The 25,628-nt window shown below is 39.0% G+C and overlaps 1 protein-coding gene and 1 pseudogene across 1 annotated transcript in view; both read right to left on the bottom strand.

Annotated features, from left to right (window-relative positions):
- The window catches only part of ACE2 (angiotensin I converting enzyme 2), a 40,159-nt gene that overhangs the window by 13,741 nt on the left and 790 nt on the right, over nt 1-25,628 (bottom strand). The window contains exons 2-10 of the mRNA XM_006911647.1: nt 25,321-25,609; nt 16,690-16,848; nt 13,488-13,581; nt 12,913-13,056; nt 11,371-11,483; nt 9,297-9,402; nt 6,950-7,047; nt 4,569-4,738; nt 1,702-1,928 (exon numbers count right to left, since the gene is read on the bottom strand). Of these exons, the coding sequence (XP_006911709.1) occupies nt 1,702-1,928; nt 4,569-4,738; nt 6,950-7,047; nt 9,297-9,402; nt 11,371-11,483; nt 12,913-13,056; nt 13,488-13,581; nt 16,690-16,848; nt 25,321-25,506 (1,297 nt within the window). The 5' untranslated portion in view covers nt 25,507-25,609. The remainder of the gene's footprint in view (nt 1-1,701; nt 1,929-4,568; nt 4,739-6,949; nt 7,048-9,296; nt 9,403-11,370; nt 11,484-12,912; nt 13,057-13,487; nt 13,582-16,689; nt 16,849-25,320; nt 25,610-25,628) is intronic.
- On the bottom strand, nt 9,799-9,917 carry LOC112479587 (annotated as a pseudogene).

Genomic DNA, 25,628 nt, shown 5'->3' with positions numbered 1-25,628 from the left:
AATGTACGGACATCTTCTTACCTGAGTTTAAAACACTTTAACAAATTATGTTATTTCATTATCCTTTATTAGTGATGTAAAAAGGGTGTAGAACTCACTCCAGCGTACAGATGAAGCTCACTGAGATGTGAGTAGGGGGATATTAACTATTTGGAACACCACTCTATCTCTGGTGTCTAGAAATATGCCTTGCACATAGTATGTATGCAATAAATATTTTTGGAAGAAGAAAGGAAGAGAAGAAGGAGGGAGGGAGAGAAAAAATAAAGGAACTCATTTGTTTAACATTAAGAGCAGAACCAAAGAAAGAGTTTTTCAAACCAGAGTTTAACCATGTTTAGTACTGTTTTCGTGATTCGACCATCTTTGCGTGCTGTCAGGGAATATATATTTTTTAATGATAGAACAAGTAGTTGTCTGTTACTTGACTTGAGAATGAAAGTTTAAAATTAGGAAACAGGTGTGGTAACCAGGAACTCCCTCTCCTTTTTTGCTCCCTTCATGGGAGGATGCTCATCCATTTCCCACTTGGTCTGTTTACAGGAACTTTTTCAGACACGATTATGGCTTTACACTGACCTACTCCCAGGCCCTCATGAGATCACCAAGATCTGGGCCAGAAATCAAGGCAAAGTGAATTGCCCACACAGGAATGAAGCTCATGACCTTGACCTCATTGACCAAACCTTTCAACCAGCACAGCTGATGTTTATGTCTCAAATAACTAAAATGAGAGGACAGAAATACATGAAAGAGAAGAACATATTTAGCTCTAAGTATCCCTCTTTTACAAGGGAGAATCAAAAGCTATGATATCCTCGCTGAAGAAGCTGGATCTTGTGAACATTTGTCATATTCTATTAAGTCCAAGCCATCCAAAGAGAAACAGGCTGCCTCAGGCAATGATTCTGAAGAATAGCATGGATCTGAGGGGATGTCACAGGGGCAAATTCATGCTTCTGTTGGATGAACGGGACATTTCGGTCCCTTCCAATTTTGATATGCCACTACTGTTTTTATAACTAAAATTATTGGAGTGACATTGATTAATAAAATCAAATAAGTTTCGAGTGTATGATTCAACAACATGTTATATATATTGCATTGTGTGTTCACCGCTCAAAGTAAGATTTCTGTCCGTCACCAAATATCTGACCCCTGTTTTTAAAGAATTTCCCTATTTCAAGTTACCCTTCACTTTGCATAATATTATGGGAAAAGCTTTAGATTAGGGCTCTGGTTCTGTTCTGTCACGTTGCTTTTTGACTTTGGGCTAGTTACTTTCCCTCTTGTCATCAATTTGCTTCCTCTGCAAAATGCTTTTTAGAATCTGTTCCAGCTCTAAGGCTGTGGGAATTTTTTACCAAGAACCAGAGTTCCAGTCAGAACTCTGACACTAATTAGCTAAGTGACCTTGGGTAAGCCGTTTCAGTTCTGTGGGCCTGTTTTCCGTTAGATGTTTCTTAGAGCCCCAAGACCATTTATTCAGTTACCTCTCTTATGCGCTTTTGAGAGATACAAAACCACAATTGGCATGGTGTGATACTTAATTGTTTTTACCAGTAGCAATTCCAAGTTATCCATAAATACCTTATACTTTATGTGGCAAAAATTAAATATATCCTGTGCATGATAATAAATACCTTTGCCCACATCGGACTAAAAAAATTCCCCAAATAAGCAATGAAAAAATGTCCATACCATTGTCTTCATAAAAATCAGGTGGCAGAAGACCCATGTTTTTCAGATGGTTAGGTGTAGCTACAGAAAGTGAGATGACTTCCCCAACGGCTTCATGAAACCCTTCATTAGCTCCATTTTTTAGCAGGTACGGTTGTGTGGCATATGCCATGTCATACTGGATGTGTCCCATCTCATGATGGGCTGTCAGGAAGTCCTCCATTTTCACCTTTGTGCACATGATGATCCTGCACGTAAATGGGCACGATTAAAATGAATGTCATTGAATTTCATTTCATCATCACAGTAGAGTCGTATGGGATTTTGGTATCATGGGTCATCTTTCCAAGATTTATTCACCAATGAATCTTGAGGCCCTACCTTTTATGTCCTAGAAACTGTACTAGGTGCTCAATATAAAGTGATGGGCAGGGCTGAATCCTGTTCTGCTCACAGGCTAATAGAAAGAAAGATAAGCAGAGTCTACTACTACAAAAATTCTGAGAACGAGTTCTCCATAAGTGATCAGCAGACGTGACTTTGGGCATAACAGTGAGCGAGTGCAGGCACGGTTTCCTAGAAGCACGAAGAAGGGCATAACCGAGGATGCGATGAGCAATCTGGACCCTTAATCGACACACAGAAGTTTGCCAGGTAAATCACAGGGAGGGATAAGAGGTTGACATTCCTGGAGGTGCTCAGTGAGAAAGGCTTGAGAAAAGAATGTGGCATTCAGGATGCTGCAAGCGGTCTGGTATATTCGGGATAGAGAAGCAGTAGGAGAAGGGGCTAGAAATTGGCCTCTAGGAATCATTAGCATGTAAGTCAGGGAGTGAATGTGGTGGCCCATGAAGCAGCTGCAGAATGGCAAGAAAAGAGGGCCAAAGACAAAGCCCTAAGAGGTCCTAGTACATACGAAGTAGGGAGAGAAAAATGCTTCAGAGGAGATAGAAAGAGAAGTTAAAGCCCAGAAGAGGATGGCAGTGCAGAGGCCAATGAAATACAGCATTTCAAAGACAACTTGTAAATGTTATCTAATGATGCCGTAACCCATATTTAAACCAGTGAAATAAGCACTGCATCTGGCAGTTAGGTGGTGGTCCTTTTCAACTTGGCAAGAGCAATTTCATTCAGGTAAATGTAGGAGTCATATTCCAGTAGGTTCCCAACTTAATTTTCCTACCACTCTGACCGTGTCATCTCCCTAATAAATACCCTTTAAGAACTCCCCACTGCTTAAGAATAAACTAAAAAAAAAAAAAAAGAATAAACTCAACCTCCTTTATACACCCCAGCATGACCTGCTTTTCTAACTTGGTTTTTCTCCATTCTCTTTTGAAACAATTATAAGAATAGCTACTCTATTATGTGATGTCTTCTGTATGAAAGATCCTGCACTAGGACACTCACATATACTTCTTCATTTTTAAGCCTCACTCTAGCCCTGGAGTCAGTCAACTATGGCTTATGTTTGACCACCTGTTTTGATAAATAAGGCTTTATTGGCACATAGCCACACCCATCTGTTTATGTATTGTCTGGGGCTGCTTTCTTGCCACAAGGGAAGAGCTAAGTAGTTGCAGTAGAGACCTGCAAAGCCTAAACTATTTACTATCTGACCCTTTACAGAAAAGGACGCTGCTGGGGCCCTGGCCAGATCTGCTTAAGCAGGCAGATCCACCCATCTCCCGGTTGCCCAAGGCACAGCCATCAAAGGCCAATAGCTGCTTCCTTTTTAATTTCCTTTGGAGAAATGCGAGGTGCCTCAACCTGGAAGTTGTGTCCCCCCACACTCTGGAGGCAGTCCACAGCCAATGACTGACTAAACAGGGGGCTGGTACAAAAGGTCAGTCCTCTTGTCTCCGGCTGTGACCAACTCTGCTGTACAATTATGCTCCAGAGAGCCCCGTGGGATCAGGCTGCGGCAAATCTCCAGCCAAGACGGCACCCTTACTTACCTCTTTCCCCTGCCCCATCCTGCTTCCCTGGCTCCCCTTTGCCTGAGCGCTCTCCCTCAACACAGCACTAACACAAGAATCCCCATCTCAATCAAGAGAACCTGACCTAAGACACACGCAACCTGGGAATTACTATTCCACTTTATAGACAAGGAAACTGAAACGCAAGAAGATTAAGTACGTTGCCCAAGGTTGCCTAGTCATTAAGTGACACGTAGGATTCAAAAGCCCATGTTCATTCTGCCATATCACAGACCCTTCTACATATGCCCCGTATTCTAGCCAAACTTACTGACTCCAGGACACAATGCCAGTTCCTGTCTCTTTGCATTCAATCCTGCTATTCTCCTATCCCAGTGTCTTCCACCCAGCTCTGTCTGTCCGAACCCTTCGTGTCTTTCAAGTCCAATTCAAAGAACTCCTGAAGAGCCCTGTCTGATCTACCCACTATTTCAGGTGTGGTGAGTTCTCTTCCAATTCCTCATAGAGTGTTCCCTGTGTTTCTCTTATGACACATACCACTTTCTCCCTTTCATCCCAGCTTATTTATTCACCTGTCCTGTCTCACTCGCTAGAGGGAAACTTGGAGGGGAGAGTCGATGCCTGATTCACACATCCATCTTCCATAAACGTTAGCATCCAAACTTTCCTAATGGGAGCACCACCATACCCATGTCTATGCAACTCTAATGAGTGCATGTTATTGCAAATGAGGCAAATTGTGTAAAGGTTCAAGTTAGGACCTGCTGGCAATCCCCTTTTTCTGGGAAAGCACAGATGTGCTCTCATGGACTCTCAGCTCTTGTTCAAGGAGAATTCAGTCATCTCTTCTGTGCTCAGAGAAGCAGAGAAGGAATCCAAATTCACCCTCATCCTTGCCTCCCTTGTCTCCCATTTTAGTATCAGCTATGTAAGTATCAGCCTCGCTACCTGAAGTCGCCTTTCCCCAGGTCCCAAGCTGTGGGGTGGCAGGCCACTTTCTGGTCATTGCCTGGCTCAGTTAGCATAGATTTTTCCCAGAATTTTTCAGTCATATTAGGAAGGCCAAGAGACACAAAGAACTTCTCAGCCTCCTTGAATATCCTCTTTTCATCCCAGTTCTGGAAAAAAAAAAAAAATAAAGAACAGCATTTAATTCTAGCATTAAATAATAATATTCTTTTTGTTGGATATGTACATAGACATAACCTTTCTGGAAGGCAATTTGGCAACATGTATGGATAGTTTTCAAAGTATTTATGCTCTTTGTCTCAGTAATCCTGTCTCTAGAGAACTAACCTAGGAAATTCTCAGACATTAGGTCCAAGAATTACATTTAAAGTGATTTTTGTTTATTATTATTTTTAATTAAAATATATTTGACATATCACATTGTGTAAATTTAAGCTGTAGAGCATGTAAATTGATTTTTAATAAGGAAAAAAGTGGAAACACAACCACTAAAATGAATAAATAAATGATAATGACTTTGTGGACTGGAAAATATGAATAAATTAGCAAATGAAAAGTAGAATATATAAACCACTTATATAGTAAATTCTTAATGAGGAAATGCACAAAAATATTAACAGACTGAGTGACATTGTGTGATGTTTTCTGTCTTTATTCTTTATATTCCAAATATAAACAACGACCTCTTTGCTAAAAACTAACCCAAGCCAACAATCATTGATTGAGCTCCTTCAAGGAGCAAGGCCCTGGTTTTAGGCTCAGTGGAAGACACAAACAATAATGTAGGCGCAATGTCATGAGCTTTTGGAACCAAAAAGGTACACATGTGACCCAGGAGCCAATGGGTAGTTGGGCCTTGGCTTCATACTCTGTATGGGAATCTGAACTTTTGAATGTTCTGGAACTGGAGTGGGGCATCAGTAGGTTTCTGCCATCTAGCAAACTCTTCTGGAGCCAGTGTCCCTGGAGTTGACCAAGACTTCTTTGGAGATGAGGCCCACATAAAGCAAACCGAGTTTGTATAATTGGCAGATACTTCATGAATCACTTTTAGTGACACAGAAAACTTCCTGATCTCGAAGAACAGTCAAGTCCGGTTTTTCTCCTATGTCAATCTCAGGGATATGAAATGGGATATGACACTATGGCTTTTTTTTATCATTGACCTATAAAGGCTTAATGTCATATAATATTGGTATTAACGAGTATGGCATTGTTAAACAGAATGAATGTATACCAAAACAATGTAGACTAGTAAGCACAGTTAATACCTATTGAAAGAATAATGACTGAATAGAAAACCAGACTGGAAATATTAGAAGTTCTGAGTTCAAACCTTAGTTGCCACTGACTGTCGTTTAACTTTGGGCAAGTCATTTACCTAAACTTCAGTTTTCTCACCTACAACATGGAACTATCACAATATCTATCCCGATAGTCTCATAGGTTTGCTGTAAAGACAACATTAGGAGAGATGATGGGTGTAAAAACACTATAGATAGGCCAAGGGGCAACATAAGGATGGGCCTCTTTTGCTGCTCAACTATGAAATGGAGCTAAAACAGCTGCAAGAGTCAGGAGGCCCTTGCACCTTCACGTTTTTATTCGGCTGTGGCTTCTTTCCTTATGTGAAGATGTTCATTGCATTGCTGATTTAAAACTGTTCACAAGCAGAAGTCCAGCAAAGCCTGAAGCGTAAAGTAAATGATGCTAGAACTATCTGAAGAAATTTTACAGTCAATAGAAGTATCACTATGAATTCTACTCAGGAATGTAGACTATTACCTGAATAAAGAAAAATATATAATTATAACTTTATAACTTTTATAAAACTATATGATTATATAAAAGTATATAATTGATTTCATCGATAGAAGGGAACACAAAGAATTTAAACAATTATGCCAAGATGGCAACAGAAAGGTGATTAAAAAATTATTTTAAAGACTGGTTTTCAACAATAATAATTTTTTAAATATGCAAACACCTTCTAATGATATCCTTTCTTTCACTATTCATAGAGATTACTGACTGATTACTTAGCAATGACTAACTTTAGAAAGAGTGAGGTCAACCAGTTGATAACTCCACATCTTACTGCTTAATGGAAAACTAGGTCATCTCCATTTTTAATATCGCTCAGTAAGATCAATACCCTACCTGTTATTCAAGGTACTTGATGTCATTGACGTTGTAAACCTTTTCCATGAAAAGATAGCTACATAAGAAATAAATTTAAATTAGCTTGACATTTTTTATTTTTACATGGTTTCAAATACAAAAGATAGGAAGAGAAGGATGGCATTAAAAGTAATGACGCTGAGGAGTTAGATTTGGTTTTCAAGGCCTCTTCTTCCTACCTGGTTCACCATTTCATCGGTAACATCTATGTTTGGTTTTTGTTCAAAAGGTACTGTCAACTGGTACAGATTTATCCAAAATCTTCCCCACATATCACCTATTTAAAAAAAGATTTCGTTAATACATGACAAAGACAGCAAAAGTATAGACATGATATTTACATAGTGTATTAGGTAAGACTGATAAACAGGCCATATAGTATTCTAGATTTAATCCAGTCTCTACTTCCTTTTCACTACCTCTTTTTCTCTTCTCTTATTTTAAATTTTCAACTCTCCCTTTTTTTTCTTTCTCCTCTAAACAGTTAAAATTGTAAAAGGTTATGTAGTTAAGCAAAACTCGTTAGGGAATCATCCCAGTTTCTCTCATTTAAAATTACAGTTCAAAGACACAATTTATTAAATATACGGAACGCCATAGCTACTATAGATTAGAAATATATTCATATAATCCACCATCCTAGGGACAAAATACTACAAATTAAACTATCAGTAATCCCTAATGTTGATTCAAGAGAGATCACATAGGTTCATCAATCTGGAATCTCTACTAACTAGTGACTGAGTTCTACTTTTATTACTATACTATAGTAATACACTTAACTGGGTGATATTTCAAACATCTCAAATAAATGTTAAGTTGGGTTTCAAATAAATGTTAAGTTAGAGACCCTAAGAGGGAAGATGGATCTAGAAAAAGTCAATCTAATAGCTGGACTAAAATCCTGACAGCAAAGGAATGGAACAACATAACTACATAAAGAATATTCCAATGAACTCATGATTTAAGGTCTACGCTTAAATTTTAAAGAAACATCTATCCACTATAGAAATATGTGATAGGCGACGTCAAGCCGAAAAACAATCCACATGTAAAAAACCAAAAGGGACCCAATAAACAGTATGACATGGCTTCTAAAACCCAAACATGACCTTAATGTAAATGAACAGAATTACAGTGTCTAGAGCAAAGTCAGCCATTTTTACTCCATGCTGGTCAAACCTCATCTGGGATAACAGTTCAGTTCTTAGCATGATATTTGAAGAGGGACATCAATGGATAACTTGTCCAAAGGAGATTAGAAAAGTGAGATCGTAAAGAATGGTTAAAAATGTGTATAGGACATTTAACTTAAAATAAGAAAACAGTGTATACATGATGATAACAATAAAATTAAAATATACTGAGTACATATTCTTGTGCCAGATATTATGTTATGTCTTCTATGACAGTTATTTATAAATATCTGGAAACCCATCTTGTAGAAGAGTAGAAATACCATGGGTAACCTCATAATACGGAATTAGACATTATTAATAGAAGTTATTAGAGGGGCTGTTGATTCAGTTCCACACAAGGTAGAACTTTCTTATAATTAGTGCCATGTAGCAACAGATTAGTCTATCTTGGAAGGAAAAAAGAGGCACATCATACCAGGCAGGTTTAAGCAGAAACTGAATTACTGAAGAATGCCTGCCAAAGACATTGTAGAGAGTATTTATATACTGCTTTGGAGTAAAAAGTCTCCACAGGTCCTTCGTCCATATTCTCCTGTTTTTTAACTTAGTTTGACTGTACCAAGAATGTTATGTATGCATGAGATGAAGTTTTCAAACATGTATATTTTCTTTGGCCTCAGCTTTTGGGGAGATGGAAAGGGAAGTGGAGGACAGCCACTCTCTGGAGGAAAACTGGGAGGCTCATTAAAGGGCCCCTGGTTTTGCATGGTCTACAAAGGCCCCACAGCAGAATCCAAAGTTCTTGGAAGATTGATTTTCCTACTAATCTAGGCATCTTCCTTCATGATGAAGATGTCATTCATTACTCGTATGATTCCAAACCAAATAGTTTACAGTAAAAGCAACTGGTCCAGTTTAGAATGAACTTATAAACTTGCACTTGGGCTATATCTTAATTCTAGAAAGCCTTGCTCTTATGGCTGACCACATCCGGCCTACCAAGCTTCTTTCCTCTGACATTAAGATATTAAAATTCTAAATGCCACCTCAAGAGCTTAGCCAGCCAACTTAAATAATAAGACTTATTTCCCCCCATTTCCATTTTCAATTTAACTTGGAGTTCCTTCTCTAGTTATCTTAAATAACCCTTTTATCATATGGATTGTGGCCAACATAATAACCGTTTATATATAAAATAAAGTAATGCAATAGAGAACAATTTAAAATGGCTTTTCTGTTGAAGACAATGCTTGCAAAATGTGATTTCTATAATGTTACTAATTCCATTCACAGAATTTTTCAAAAGTTGCATGTTGATTCTCACTCCCAAAAACAACTTTATTGGTGGAAATAACATTGAGCAAAATTATTTCCTGGAATTTCTTACCAAGCAAATGGGCAGGGAGGCAGCCAGTCGGACTGATATGGGAAGGGTAAACATCCATCAACTTTGCCCTCACATAAGCATGAAGTTGTTCATATAATGGTTTAATCTGAAAAGCCCAGGAAGAAAGTTTAAGACCAAGAGAAGCTTACTTCAATGTCCAATCCCCAACACTAAAAGTAGAAGCTTCTTTAGACAAGTAGAATTTCCCTAAATTCTAATTTCTTCTCCTCTCAAATGTTCTGGGGAGTTTGAAAACATCCCTTCTTTCCAGATATTGATGACGACTAGCTCCATTGCATACAGCAATAAATATATCTGGAGGAATACAGTCCCCAAAGTGAAAGCAGGTGTAAAAAATATTCATTTTTAAGATGCTGCCTACTCCCTTTGTTTTTTAATTTTTTTATTAAATTTTTTTTTTTTTTTTTTTTAGGCAAGGCAACCCTTGGTTGACCGCACAGATTGCAAGGACCTTGTCAGCTTACAATCCCTTATTTTTTTATGCCTACAGCACCTGGTCTTCCTAGGTGGTCTCCCATCCAAGTACTAACCAGGCCCAACCCTGCTTAGCTTCTGAGATCAGACGGTATCGGGCTTTTTCGGGTTAGTATGGCCGTAGACTTTCCTTTGTTTTTAAATTGAAATATCATTTACATACCATAAAATGCACCCATCTTTAAGTGTATAATTTCACAAGTTTTAGTAAATTTATACTGTCTGGCAGCTGTCACCACCACAGAGTTTTAGAACACTTTCTTACCCCCAAAATTTCCTTGTGTCCATTTGCAGTTGATCTCACTCCCACCCCCAGCCCCAGGCAATCACTGAACTGATTTCTGTCTCTATAGTTTGCCTATTCTAGACATTTCATATAAACGAAATCATACAATATGTGAACTTTTGTGTCTGGCTTTTCACTCAGCATAATGTTTTTTAGGTTCATCCATGTTATTGCATGTATCAATAGTTCATTCCTTTTCATTACTGAGTAGTATTTCATTGTATGAATACATCGGAGTTTGCTTCAGTTAATATCTCATGGATAAAATCCGCCAGCTGTGGGATGACTGGGTTGTTTCCAGTTTGGGACTATTATGAATAATGCTTCTATGAACATTCGCGTGTACGTCTTTGTATGGATATACATTTTCATAGCTCTCATTTAGACACCTAAGAGTGGAATGCCTTAGTCATATGGTAACTGTGTGTTTAACTTTTAGGAAACTGTCAAACTATTTTTCAGAGTGGCTATACCATTTGACATTTCTCTCAGCAGTTTATGGGAGCTCCAGCATCTCCACATCCTCAGCACTTGGTATTGTCAGTCTTTTTAAATGACAGCCATTCTGGTCATGTGTAGTGGCTTTTAATCATGGTTTTTAATTTATATTTGCCTAATAAAATGGTTTTAGTTGCTTATTTGCCATTTCTTTGATGATGTATTTATTCAAATGTTTTGCTCATTTCTTTGGCGGGGGAGGGTCATTTGTCCTGCTTCCATTTTTGATAGCTCTGCCCCACTATGGCTATGAAGAGTAGTTCATATAAGAAGTGTGAAGAGCAGGGATAAAGGGAGAAATGCAGAGATCAAAATGAAGGAAGAGGGAGACATTAAGAAGCGTCCATGGGACACTACTCATAGGGATCTCCCTTCCCCATAAAGTGTTCCTTAGTCAATGGTAAGGAAACAGTGGTATTGATTTTCCTGAGGAAGGAAGCAAAAGCTATGGCCCTGCTAACAGAGGAAGACAGTGCTGGCCCCAGGTAGTTCGCGAACACCATTCCTTCTTAGAATCTAAAAATCCGTTCCTTCCTATAATCTTTCCTTCTTATAATCTTGCTGTTGATAATCGCCGGTTAATGGCTGAAAAGGGGAGGGAAGCAGAGCAAAGCCGATCACCTGTAGGAGTTGCCCTGTTATTCTTTAAAGTCCTTTCAAGCTCTAATATTCCATAACTACAAGGCCTGGGAATGGCTGACCAGTGTGTTAAGAACAAGCCAGATGTGTTTGGTCATCATCCCTTTTTCCCATGCACCGTCCAACATCTGTCTCTTTGTACAGTTTCTCGGTTACCTCTGCAAAGGTACGGTCCACATCTTCAATCAACTGGTCACGGTTATAGGCAGAGCCATTTATCCCCTCTGTTTCATAATCTCCTCTCCAATAATCCCCATAGTCCTCATAATCTGTTTTGAAAAAGGAGAAAGAGAAGAATGTAAGGGAAAGAAAGAGATAAAGTACAGTATACATAGATGAGCCCTGCCAGGAGGTTAAAAAAAATCCAAAGATCTGTCACATTTTTATCGGCCCTTCTAAATATCAACTCAAAGAGATGTAAATGAATAATAACACTAACTAAAGTCTGTTAAACACTTGCACTTGCTCTGTGCCAGAAAATTAAATACATTGTCTCATCTAGTAAGTGCAAACGCTCTCTGAGACTGACGTTATTATAACATCCACTGTGCAGATTAACAGCCTGCTCTTAGATGGTTAAATCATTCATCCAAGGGCACACTCCTAGTCTCCTAACCCTGGATCTCTACTTTCTCTACAGGTCAGTCTGAATCTTTAACTTTAAAACATGTGAGTGGATCTGAGTATTTAAATTCTCATTTTGTTCAGGGCTTTATATTTTCAAATGTAACCCAACTCATCTCAGACATTGCCACAGTGGACATGTGTGTGTTTGCAAATCACATGTATACACAGTGCATCTCCGTGCACTTTATATATATAGTATCTCATCATCAGGAAACACGAGCTCATGTTAGGGTATCAGCTAATAAAGTTTGCAAACATATTTTAATAATGTCTATTTTTACATGCACATTGGCAATGCATGATCAGGAAGGTGAGGATAGAAATAAATATTTGGATGGAAGGATGCAGTGATGAGCTACTGTCTCCAGCTTGCCTACGGCTTGAGAATATGAGTTTAAGTGCAGTGAAAGACATTTAGAAACAACAGATGAAAAATATTTTTTTCTTACTCCACCCCAGGAGGCAGTGAATCACCAAAGCATAAAGTTATTCATAATTCCATGGCTTCAGCTCATTACACAGGCAAGAGAATAAGTTAAGAGATATGGAAAATCCTCCCCATGTTAAAATTTTTTGCGACCACATGATTTGAGATATGCTTACAATTGCAGAAAATAATGAATTTCCAGTCTAAATCAATCTGATTTTTTTTCTTTCTGTGACACCACCCTGAGGTAAACACACAAAAGTCCTTTGAGAATGAACTGTGGCTAAATGGGAGTTTAGGTAAGAGATGGTTTCTCTGTCTCTCATCCTTTCTGAGAAATAAAATCTCTACTGAATGCCCAGATGACCTCAGGAACCCCTGGGAGCCTGAGAATTCCACGCAACTGATTTGTTCGAGGCCCTGTAGTTGAGTCTCAGTCCTGAGCTTTTTAACCACAGAATGTCAGTTCACCTTTCCTTATTCCCTAGTAGAGTCTTCTTTGAGACAGGCAACATGAATTGGTCAGCAAATGATCATTAATTTAGGGGTAGCTCTTATATCAAAAAGTGACCTTGGTAATTCATGAGAAATAGTCCCACGGCCCCAAAGAGAGCTTCAGGACCTCTACAGACCAGCAAACTTACTCTCTCCTCTTGCCATCTCATTTTTCAGGACCACATACTCTTCATAAAATGGCCTCAGCTGCTTGCCAACCTCAGACCTCCAGCCTTCCCAAGCCCAGAGCCTTTGATCGTAATCTTTGCTGCTTTCCATGATGTCATCCAAACCTGTTATTGCAAAGCACCCAAAGGGAAATAAATGTGAATTTGTAAAATTTTTATTGGTAAACAATTAAATGAACTTTCACGAATTAAAAGGCAGGCAGACATCAAGGTCATAAAGCTACAAAATGAAATCTCATGATTCATTAATTTCCTCACCCTTATTATAGTTCCAAATAATTTTTCAGAGAAAATAAAGCATTGACATCCTTAAAGGACTAAGTTAATTAAATTCTTTGAATGTGACAGACTTTAAAATGAAGTTTTGTTAAAAATTCAAAGTTCGTATATGTACTGAAATACACATATATGGAATCTTGTCATCTTTGGATTATCTATCTGAAAGGCACAATGTCATTCTCCAACATCGATCTGACTTATAAAACTCGGAATAAAAAAGTAAATTTCATAATCACTGTTCAAAATTAATAGCCTACCTGGTTCAAGTAACAAACACTCCTGTGGATTATCTGGCTTACAAACTTTTCCAGTACTGTAGATGATGCTCATTGTATTTAGAATCGTGTTCAACTGCAAATTAAAGATAATAAATAATGTTAAAAATGGAAACATGCTAAAGAGAATGCTAATATAAAAATGTTTTTTGGCCGTGTGATTTTCTTATGCCTCAAAATACAGCAGTTCACATCTTCTGTGCCAAGTATCTTCCTTTATGTAGGGCAGGAATATCTCAGTTAAATTTCCCTACTAACAACTAGCACAGAGCCTTGTAAGCATGTTATAAATATATGTGGAGTGACTGAAGTAAACAGATCTACCAAAATCCCCAAAACATTTCTCACCTACTCATGCACAGGGAAGCGCATTTGTTATTTAATTCAGCATTCGTCGAGTGCACATTTATTAAACATCTACTATGTCCTACACTGTGACAATTCTGACAGGCAGCCATGACATCAATAATTACATAATAGAGTGACGAGTGCTATAACTGCCACCAAAAAGTAATGTGGCAGTATGGGGAAGAGTGGTATCGATAAGTAAATAACCTGGAGATTCAGGAATGGCTTCCAAGAGGAGGGGACATTAGAGCTGCGTCTTGGAAGAGAAGTGAAAATTGGTCAGGTAGAGAAGAAAAACAGAGAACAAAGCCTAAATGGGGGAAGATGTTGGGAAAGACGGAGTGTTGACATGTTGAAGGAAACTAGAGTAGTGGTGCCGATTGAGGGAAGTGGAGGACATGAGAATGGAGAAGTAAGCTGGAGCCAGATCATAAGAGTTCTCTATGCCATATTGAAAAATTTAAACTTCATCCTGCAGGTAAAGGAGAGTAAAGGTAACCGACTAAAGCAGTGCTACTCAAAGTACGGTCCATGGAGCAGTAGAAGTCAGCAAATGGTTCATTTCCATTCTGTGATAAGTACAGTAATTAAAAGGATATATGTTTATAACCTTTTAAAACCACCTGCTATTTCCATGATATCTAGGCATGCGATCAATGAACTTAACCAAGTATTGATCTGTGATGGATTGGTAACAAAGGAAGAGAAGGAGAAACAGAGGGAGGGAGGGAGAACTGCTTCTCTCCCACGGATGATTTCAGAAGCACTGTTTCCCCTTCTCCTATTTCTCTTCTTTCGCTCTGCTACTAGAGTCATTACCCTAAAACATGAACTAGATCCCACGCTTAAAACTTCAATAAGATCCCATAGTCCAAAGGCATCAACCCAAATTCCTTCCCATGGCACAAAACCCCTCATGGTCTCTTTCTCTACCTGCTTTTCCAGTCTCCCCCTTCTTCCTCTCCATTGAATTCATGCATCCTTGAGTCTCCCCTCTTCCCAAACACTTCAAGCTCTTACATGCATTTCACTGGTTTTCAATCCTGGCTACACACTAGAATTACCTGGGATCTTTTAAAAATATAATGTCCAGGTTCCATCTAAGCTAGATCGAGTTTGTGTAGACTCTAAGAGATCTATAGGCAAGGTTTCTCATGGTGTCTTTGTGAAAAAGTTTGGGGAGCATGGAATGGATAAGATAAAGTGGATGAAATAACTAGTTGGATAATTAGATCCGAGGAATGCAGAATAATAAATATCAACTTGTAGGAAGATATGTGCCATATGGTTTCATCTTTGTTCTTATCATGCATTTTTTCTTTTTATAGATGCAGATTAGAACACAGAATTCCAGAGCATAAGCAACTGAGAAAGAAGGCTTTGATGTTAAACAGCCAAATATTTTAGATAAAAAAAGATTTCAATAGGTTAGATAAACTATGATCTGCAGACCAAACCCCGCCTGCTGCCCATTTCTGTAAAGTTTTATTGGCACCCAGCCACGCCCATTTGTTTATGTATTAGCTATGGCTGCTTTCCCACCCTAACAGCAGAGTCCACTCATTGTGACAGAGACAATACAGCCCACAAAACCTAAAATATTTACTATCTCTCCCTTTACAGAAAAGTTTGTTGACTCCTGGGCTAGAGAGGTGAGATGAGAGATGTTATTTTAACAGGGGGTGAATATAGGCTTTCTTGAATTTAGACGAACTACCCACCTAAGAATAGGATTTTAACAGGTATCACTTTAGAGCAATGTTGGTAGAAGGGATTCAGAGACGTCATTGACAGTGATGTCAACATGAGGCAAGCATGAAATTTGCCCCCAAAAAAAAAAAAAAACCAAAAAAAAAAACCCTAATAATAGCAATTACTTTTCAACTCTTTAGATGGTTTATGAACCAAATGTCTTGATTACCTTACAGCGTTATCAAGAGAATTGAATAAGATAGGATATATACATGGTAAGCTGTGTTCAGTTCAAGGATATTGACAAAATGAAGACAGCAACTGAGGCTGGTTAGGGGACTCAAAACAATTGTATAGGGGAAAATTGACAGAGTGAAGAATGTTTAGACTAGAGAACAAAAGACTAACTAGTTTTTTAAAAAAATTGCTGCCTTCATTTACTTACAGACTATTATCAGAAAGAGCAATTTGGCTTTAGAAGGCAGAACAAAGTGGAGGTAAAGCACTTACTGCTCAGTGGAGGGAGTGTCTTTCCAATCGATAAAGCAATCTGAGCTGAGGTCGTTAGTCACTTGCTAAAGAGGTTGCAGAGGAGAATCAAGTATGAAAGCAGGAAAGAATTATACTACAATATGAGGTTTCTCAAGCTTGCCACTATTGACATTTTGGACCAGATAATTCTTTGTCGTTGGGGGCTGTCTTAGCAGCATCCCTACCCACTAGATGCCAATAGCATCCCTTCCAAGTTGTGAAAACCAAAAATGTCTCCAGATATTGTCAAATGTCCCTGAGAGACAAAATCACCACCAGTCGAGAACCACAGACATAGACTAAGTGTATTCCTCAGGCTGCCTGGTCCTCAGAAAAGTTACCTCTGTAGAGGGTGTCCATATACACTACTGTGCCCAGACAATCCCGGTTTAATTCTGTGTCCTAACATAATTATTACCAGTGTCTTCTTTCACTCTCAGAAGGATTCCAGTATGGATGATAAATTATGTGGTCACCCTACCTAGGCACAGAGCTCTTTTTAATAGCAGCATTACACTCTTTGCAGATAAAGGAAGCAGCCATGCGAGATACTAATGTTTAATATTCCTCAAATATTTCAGCTCTTGGGATCAGTACTAGCATGTTCACATACTCGTTTGGTCTTGTCTGCTGAGAGCACCGATGACCCACTCTGCTGAAGGATCCGTAATTGTAGCTTGAGTATGGGATCCTGAATTTCATCTAGCTGATAAGCTTTGGCAAGCTTGGACTGTTCTTCGTAAAAGGCAGACCATTTGGCCCTGGCTTCATTCTGAAATGACAAAAAATTAAATTGAAGTCAGAATGACGCTGCTTAAACAGAACAGAAGACAGAAGACATGGTCCAGAGAACATCTGGTGGAACATCTAATATTTCTTGAGTGGTTTAGTTCTCTACTTTACTGAAGGTCAAAGTTTAAGTTAAGAGTGACCAAGCCACTCTTGGTCACTCTCTCTCTTTCTGGCCCAGTGCCTAGTTTTCCCAAGGGTCCTGTCCCCAGAACTGGAAGTGAATTCTCACAGATGATTCACGTTGTAGGGCCCTGTAATTTGTGGCCTTAGCACTGTGACATGGATGAGTTGACCAGGATTCAAGGATGAATGCTCTAAGAGGAGAGACTATGGAGCTCAGAGTGGACTTAATGGGAATACAGACCCTCATGTCCATGGGAACCATGAGAAATGAGCACCAGTTTTCAGTAAGCTCCATGGTGCCATGACTTATCAAAGATTCTGACCTTAAATTACGTGCCCCAAGAAGGTTGCCCGGAGTATAGCCATTTGGTAGCCATGATATTTTTTACCATCAAAAGAAACCAACAAGTAAGTGACGATTCCAGGACTCGCTCGGCCCCTCTCTTGAACATCAGGAGGCAAATGGACTCCTCCAGACTTTCTAGTACAGTCTTCCTTCAATGCATAAATTCATTTCCATTTTACTAAAAACTAAAATGAGCAACAACTTTGTATATTGTACTTCTCTAGACCATATAAAAGAGGTAGCATATGAAGCAAGTAAGAGCTCCACTCCTGGAGTCAGACACCTCTAACTAGATGTGTGACCTTGGGTAAATTATTCAGTCTCTCTGGATTACAGTCATCTTATCTTTAACATAAGAGTAATAATAGGACTTACCTCAAAGAGTAATAAGAGGACTTAAATAAAAATATGATACATCCTATGCATTCAAAAAAGTTGGCTATTTTATTACTTATAGAAAAAAGGTCCTTGTCCTTAAATTGCTTACAGTTTTATCAGGCAGATAAAATATGCATCGTGACTGTTTCACTAATGATGTATAACAGCATATGATAATGTATAAACTATGAGTGAGCCAAGCAGTTTCTGCTATAAGAAAAGAGAGACTCACGCAGGCCATTAGACTTGGTAAGCCCTCATGGAGAAGGTGGGACTTAAGACAGACCTTAAAGTAGGAAAGAGTTGGATGTGTGTAGAGTATTTTGCAAAATAATTTACCTCGTTGGATCTCCTTAACAACCCCGTGAGACAGAAAATCATTCTATCTCCATTTTTCATATGTGCATTAAGGGGCTGACAGAAATAAATAGTGGAGCTGGCAATCAACTGCTAGCATCTGGATCCTGGATCCTGCGGTAGACAGACTCTAAGATGGCTCTCATTATCTCTACTTCCCAGTCGTACCAATTTGTGTGATTGCCTCCCCTTGAGTGTGAGCAGGACCCATGATTCACTTCTAACCAGTAGAATATGCCCAAAGTGACCGGTTGAACATGTTTATGCTATATAAGATTTCTATCTTGCTGGAAGACTGTCTCCTTTGCTGACTTGAATGCAGCAAGATGCCATGTTGCAAACTACCCTATGGAAAGGGCCACATGGCAAGGAATTGAGGATGGCCTCTGGATGACATCCTGCAAGAAACTAAGGACCTCAGTCCAGCAGCATACAAGGATGTCAAGCTACCACCAACCACATTAGCTCAGAAGTGGATTCATCCCCCCATCAAGCCGCCGGTGAGACCAAGACCTTGATTGCAAACTATGAGACTCAGAAGCAGAAGATACAGTTAAGCTTTGTCTGGACTCTTGACCCACAGAAGCTGTGAGTTCATAAGCGTGTGTTGCTTTAAGCTGCTAAGCTTGTGGTAATTTTTTACACAATAGGTGACTAGTATAGATTCCAGGCATGATTGTACTTTCCAGGCCAAGGAATTTCACTTTTATCCTGTGAACGCTAGGAAGTCACTTAAGGGTTCCATGCAGGCATGTGACATGATGGAAGTGGTGCATGGAAGTGGCAACGATGGATCAGACAAGCGATGAAAAGAATAGTGGCAATGGAAATGAAAAATGATTTATCTTTTTATCGAGCTCACGCAATCCCTCAGGAACTACTTATTGATTAATCTTCACAAACAATATTGTGAGGTAGTTGTGATTCTGTTCACTTCACAAATGAGCAAAATGAGGCACAGAGTGGGTAAGTAACTTTCCCTAGGTCACACAGCTAGTAATTGGAAGAACCAGGGTGTCAACCCAGGTATATTTATCTCCAAAGATAATGCTCTTTACCCATTGACCATAGATTGTATTCGACACATTCTAGTCTTCGAACACGCATGAGTGTGAAGGAGAGACCTATAGAAAGAGTTTGGTTTACAGCACAGACTCATCTCTGTAACCCACCACTCACCTCTCAATCCCTACCCTTTATTCACCCAATCCGGGATTATTTACTATCAAGCAAAATTTCAGTAAAATTTTGAAACCAAATTATAGGAATAATTTTATTCTCAATCTACTTTGGAAACAACTCACAATCCTCAAAAGGCCTCAGTCTTAGAACATTTTTATTATACTGCATATGTGAACTTTAAAGATATGTTTTATTTATCACTACCATACTACAAATGTTATACTTTAAATCATCAAAAAAAATTACGTTACGTTGCCTTGAATTTTGACCCCTTAGGACATACTGTTTCATCCCAAGCTATTCTTTATTCCAGAGCTCCGGAGACCTGAACTAGTTTTTTGTTAATCTCTTGGCTCTATAATCCCGCACCATGCTAGTAGTGTAAATTCAACTCCCAAGCCTATTAAATAACTCACAGGTGAAACCTGAGTGGATCAAGTATCTAGATGAGGACAGGCCCACCTTCCGTTTTGCGAATAAAATTGTATTGGAACATAATCACACCCATTTATGTATTGTCTATGGCTTCTTTTGCATTACGATGGCAGTCAAACAGTCTGCATAGTCTACCATGGCTGAGTTGAACAGAGGTGGGAGGGCCCACAAGGCCCAAAATGTTTACTATCTGGCCTGTTGCAGAAAAAGTGTTCTGACCTCTGCCCTAGATCTAATATACACGTACAGGAAATAAAGGGGACAAAAGAGCATGTAAAACAATGTTAAGGGGGAATTTCTATAGGACCAACATTTCAATTCTTCCACAAATAAATTGCAAAAAAAAAAAAGTGAGAAAGGGACTCTATAGATTAAAAGAGACTTAAAGTACATCCATCAAACCGATTGGAAGGAGAGGACTTTGCTAGATCCTAATTGAAATAAACCAGGTGAAATTAAAAAATATATATGAGACCGCAGTGTGCATTTGAATGTTGACTAGATATTTGATGATACTGAGGAATTATCGCTAAGTTTTTGGCATGGTAGTATTATTAAGGTTGTTTTAAAAATTCTTACTTTGAGAGTTACAAGGTGAAATAGTTACATACAAAACTATTTGCTGTTTGGGATTTCCTTCAAAATAATCCAATATACATAAGGTTGAGTAGAAAAATAAAAGAAGATTGGTCGAAGTGTTGATAATTGGTGAAGCTGAGTGATAAGTACTAGGAGATTCAATATACTGGTCTGTCTTCTTTTACGTGTTTGAAAATTTTATGATAAAAAGTAAAGAAAAATTCATATTATGGAATACTATTTGGCAAGAAAAAAGAACAAAGGACTGTTACGTGCCACAACATGCAAAGTGAAAGAAGCCAGTCACAAAAGACCACCTATTGTATGATTCCATTTATCTAAAATGTTCAGAGTAGGCACATCTGCAGAGGCAGAAAGCAGATTAGTGGTTGCTCAGGGCTGAGATTGGAGAGAGGAAGAGCGATTGCTACTGGGCACGTGGTTTCTTTTTTGGAGTGATGAAAATGTTCTGAAGTTAGATGGTGGTAATGGTTGTCCAATTCTGTAACTATACTAAAAAGCATTGAATTGCATACTTTAAATTGGTGAATTTTATGGTACATGAATTATATCTCAATAAAACTGTTATTTAGAGCCTGCAATAATAAAAGCAAAAAAAAAAAAAAATCATCTTATTCCCTAGGTCCTATAACTAGGTCTGAACCCTCCATAGAACTGTTCCAAACCAAAGGATTTAGCCAAATTGATGTAATACTCTTTTTCCCAGTTATCTGGCATACACGAAGAAGCAGTGGCAGTTCCTGACCACCAGACTATCCTCCTTGGGTGTAGCTGGGGGTCGCCTGGCGTCCTGTCCAAATGCTTACATCAGTGAATAATCGTGTGAAATGTGGGTATAAACATGTCATTTTGAGTCGCTCGAGATTAATTTCACCAAAATTACATCGCTAAACTGGGACCCTATCAAGTTTTCATGACAAAAGAAAAGTAATATGAACAAGGCCTCCAATGCACTAGACTCGTGTTAATTCTCTGCACGTGGACCATATTCATTCACAATTGTTATCTACTGTGCCCATCTACACCCTTACATTTCAAGAGACAAAGAAATAAGTGACTTGCCCAAGGTCTCACAGCCAGGTCAGGAGAGTCACAATAGCATCGAATTTCTTGAATTCCATTGTATTTCCAGTACAGTGATCTTTCCCCACCTCTGAACCCGTGTGTAGATAATCGTGTGTGTCAGGGAGGATGAGACAGACTCGTCAGAGACAGGCATGAAGTCTACATTCCCCTTGGGTACATAAGAAGCAGTTTAAAATTACCCTGAAGGCAAGGAAACAGGTTCAGGAATCAGGCATGCCCAAGGACTCTAGGGACTCCCAGTAGCGAAGGGCTGAAGAAGCCCCAGAGAGCACCCGAAGGGGAAGTACGGGCCTCCTGCTCTCTCTTCACGGCTTCTGAGACCTCACCAAAAAATATTTATGAAGCGTTCTCAGGGACCTTTGGAGCTCCGAGAGGGCATTTTTCAACACCCTCTTGAGCTGCATGGACAGACATTTGCGGCAGCTGTACTAGTTACTGCCAAATACTAGAACAATGACCTGGATTGCCTCGGCTGCAATGGGACCTTTTTGCTCTTTTCCAGGAATAATTGTCCAGGGACCTCCGATGTTGCTACAGAGCTTCTGACTTTGCAAAAAAAGAAAAAAAATCCCTCTGATTTACAAAGGACCTTATTTAGAAAATCAAGCCAACAATACACTTACAAAGAAGAGGCGATGCAGAAAAAGTAATATCATTTTACTGAGGAGATAATTACAGTTTAATTTTGAATATTCAATCTCAGACAGGAGAACTGGATATGCTATAAAGTAAGGGGGCAATTTATTATCTAGTACACGACAAGCGTTTGGGAATTAATTTTCACTGAATTTCTGAACTATTTGGAAACCTGTTTTGAACCAAGCTTTTCCCCTTATCTGTATCCGATGGAATTCTTCTAAGTAGGGAGCTTTGGGGATACCACACTGATTAAATTTTGATGCTTTCTATTATTTTAAAGTATTTTCTCAGAATTTGATCTAAAAATCACCATGCTAGGTCAGATCCATAGGCTGGCAAGCCCAAGATTCCAACTGTGAAACTTGACCCAAATTTCCCCTCCTATATTATTTATCTATTGTTACAATAATATTACATAACAAACAACCAAAACCTCAGCGGCATAAGTGCTTATTGTTTACCTGCCTGGAATCACTGGAAGTTGCCAGGGAGCTCTGCTGATCTTGACTAGATTGGCTTACAACTTTAGGGGATCAGTTTCTGCTGGGGTAACTACTCCACGTGTCTCTCATTCTTTAGCTGGCTAGGGCAGGCATGTTCTCATGGCAAAGGCAGAGATGCAAAAGATAAGCCCCATTGTTCAAGTCTATTCTAAGCCTCCACATGCATCACGTTTACTAATGTTCCATTTGTCTAAATAAATCACATGATGAAGGACACAGTCACATCACCTTCAGTGCGATGGTAATGCAAAATGATATAACCCTGGTCATTGATATCGGGAAGAGTAAATATCTGGGTCCATCAGAGCACTTGACCCAGTACTTCCTTACCCACAGTGGATCTACAGTCCTTACGTTTGCTTAAATACTTTGAGAACCCATCTATTGTTTTTAATGTCTCACTTTTTTAGATTAGTGAATGGCCTAGTTTGTCTATCACTCGGCAATGAAAAGGAATGAAATTAAGCTAAATGAGAGAAGGCAGACAGAGAAAGACAGATACTGCATGATTTCACTTATATGTGGAATCTAAACAAAACAAAACAAATGAACAAACGGAACAGAAACAGACCCATAGATACAGAGAACAAGCTGATGGTTGCCAAAGGGGAGGGAGGTAGAGGAGGAGAAAAGGAAAAAAAAATGGCCTCGTTTTACAAGTCTTACCAGTTTCACCACCTGTAATGTCAATGGCACCTCATTCTGTTTATTGTAAATTCATCTCTTTTGAGCATTCAAAGGCACCACCTTCCTAGTATGAAAAGATTTGGCCAATCCAATTATAAACATGCTATCCTTTCTTGTTCCATCTCAGACTAATTCTTTTTTGAGTTAGGCTTTGTACAGTTAATTCTGCTTTCCCTCCTAATGCTCTCTGATCCCCTTAAATCATTCCAGTTGCTCTCTTTTGGGGTCTCTTTTGGGGAACATTCTCCATTTCTCAAATCTTTAAATCTTCTATCTTTAAGCATGGCCGCCAGCAGCCTGCCCATCTTGGTACCTCTCATGGCACCATCCACAGTGCCTGCTTCATTAGCGGATATCACTACATGTGATACGAGAATAGAAAGAAGGGCCATTTCCCTCCCTGCCCACTGCCCCTCTCCCCAGGTAACCCACACAGGTGCACCGAAGTGCACTAATGCACCCTTCACCACTGATTGAGGAAGGAGATATTTGGCCCCTCTTTTGCTTCTTGCATTCAAATATTTTCCCGTGCCTTTAAATGGCCCAAACTTTCTTTCAATTTGGCCAATTTCATTTATGCCCTTTCATTTCTGGCCTTTGCTCTTACCAACCACTGTAATTCAAAAGTGATAGCACTTAATGATCCAGAGATGATTTCAGTAAGCCTCGCTACATCTTCTTCTATCACAGGCCTTCTCAGCATCTGGGCACTCGACAGAACTGTTACAAGTCTCTTCAGCAACTATAACTCCCTCTCACACTAATAACGATGATATCTTATTGTTCTCCTATGCGCACAAGCATCAAACCCTATTCTGATTGGTTTTTGAATTAATTCAATCTATACAATGACCCTATAGGGCAGATATGATCATTATGTTATTTTTCACAGACAAAAAAACTAAGGTGCAGAGAGGTCAATTAACCAGCTCAAGTTCGCCCAGCTAGAAAGTGGTGGAGCTAGGATTTGGACTTTGGCAGTCTAGTTCCAGAGCTCCAAGGCATGATGCTGATATACCTTTACCACCTACAGTACCATTCAGCTAAGCATGAAAACAGATACACAACACACTATAGGCACCTCCAACAGAGATCAAATAAAAAGTGAGAGAAAAGCAACAACGAAGAGATGAAAAGAGGTAAGACCAAAATATGGGACAAGAAAAAAAAATGATCTACTGTTACAATACTGGACTGTCAAAATCTCCTGGATTTCTTTGAGCTTTAGAAAAATAAGAAAAAAGAAAAAAAAACACTGGAGGATTTCAAATGAGACTGTAGGTCTCAGATTTGATCTGTCCAGTGAATGGCAGTAATTTAATTTTAACATGCAAGCTATTAATCACTGGGGGAAAAAATAAGCTTTTGAACTACGCATTCGAAAGAATGTATTACTGTAAAAATGCCACGAAAATCTTTTTTTAAATGATGTTGCTCAATTTCCAGCACTAAATGTGTAAGGATACTGCTTCGAGATCTGTGAGAAAAGAAACCTTAAACCCTTGTACTCATCGAACAAAGCATCTTGCTTTCTCAGAGCATTCTGAGATTTGTCAGAAGTGGTTTAATTATATTTTTTCTTGGAGGGCTCCGGATGGATTCTGTAACCTTCGGAAGTCCCTCAGAACTCTGTGACAGCAAAGGAAGAAACTTCCAAGTCCAGCCTCACCCGATCCATGGTTAGATAATTACTAGCTACCTCTTTCACTAAGCCTCCAGTTGCATTTTTCAGTTAATATATTATTTGAGAAAGTCTTTACATATTCCTGTTGACTTTGCAGGCTTGAGGAAATTATTATCTAAATAATTTATAGCATTTCCATGAAATGCTTTGAAACCCCGACTATGATGAGAATTATTGTGGCAACTTTATGTAGCATGTGCACTGGTGTCCAAGAATCTGGACTGAGACCAGTGAATAATTTTGTAACAATTTTCCAAATGAACCCCAAATTCAATTAAGTTCAGTCATCTAGGACTCAAGAATCAGAAATACTGAGGCAAACATCCAACCTCCCAGCTGAGAACCCTTCTTTGATGTCCCTTTTCATTTGTGTGAGCAGTAATCTAACCTTTAAGAAGCAACAAATACCCCTATGCACCCATGAACACTCACCATCTTTTGGACATTCTCATCGGTAATATTGGTGTTATAATCCCAAGAAGCGAGTGAACTTTGATAAAACAGGTCTTCAACTTCAGTGTTAAACTTCTCTAAAAATGTCTTGGCCAGTTCCTCAGGAGTGGATTGAGCAGCAGTTACAGCAACGAGGCTGAGAAGGAGCCAGAAAGAGCCTGACATCTTTCTCTGTGCGCCAAGACCCCATTCACTGAACAACTTTCCCTAGAGTAAAACCTCCTCATGAGATCCTCTCTCTCATCAGCCTTTGAACTTGGGTTGGGCACTGAGCAGGGAAGACAGAA

The sequence above is a fragment of the Pteropus alecto genome, unplaced genomic scaffold (assembly GCF_000325575.1).
Source record: "Pteropus alecto unplaced genomic scaffold, ASM32557v1 scaffold23, whole genome shotgun sequence".
Lineage (NCBI taxonomy): Eukaryota > Metazoa > Chordata > Mammalia > Chiroptera > Pteropodidae > Pteropus > Pteropus alecto.
This window is presented reverse-complemented; position numbering and strand designations above follow the sequence as displayed.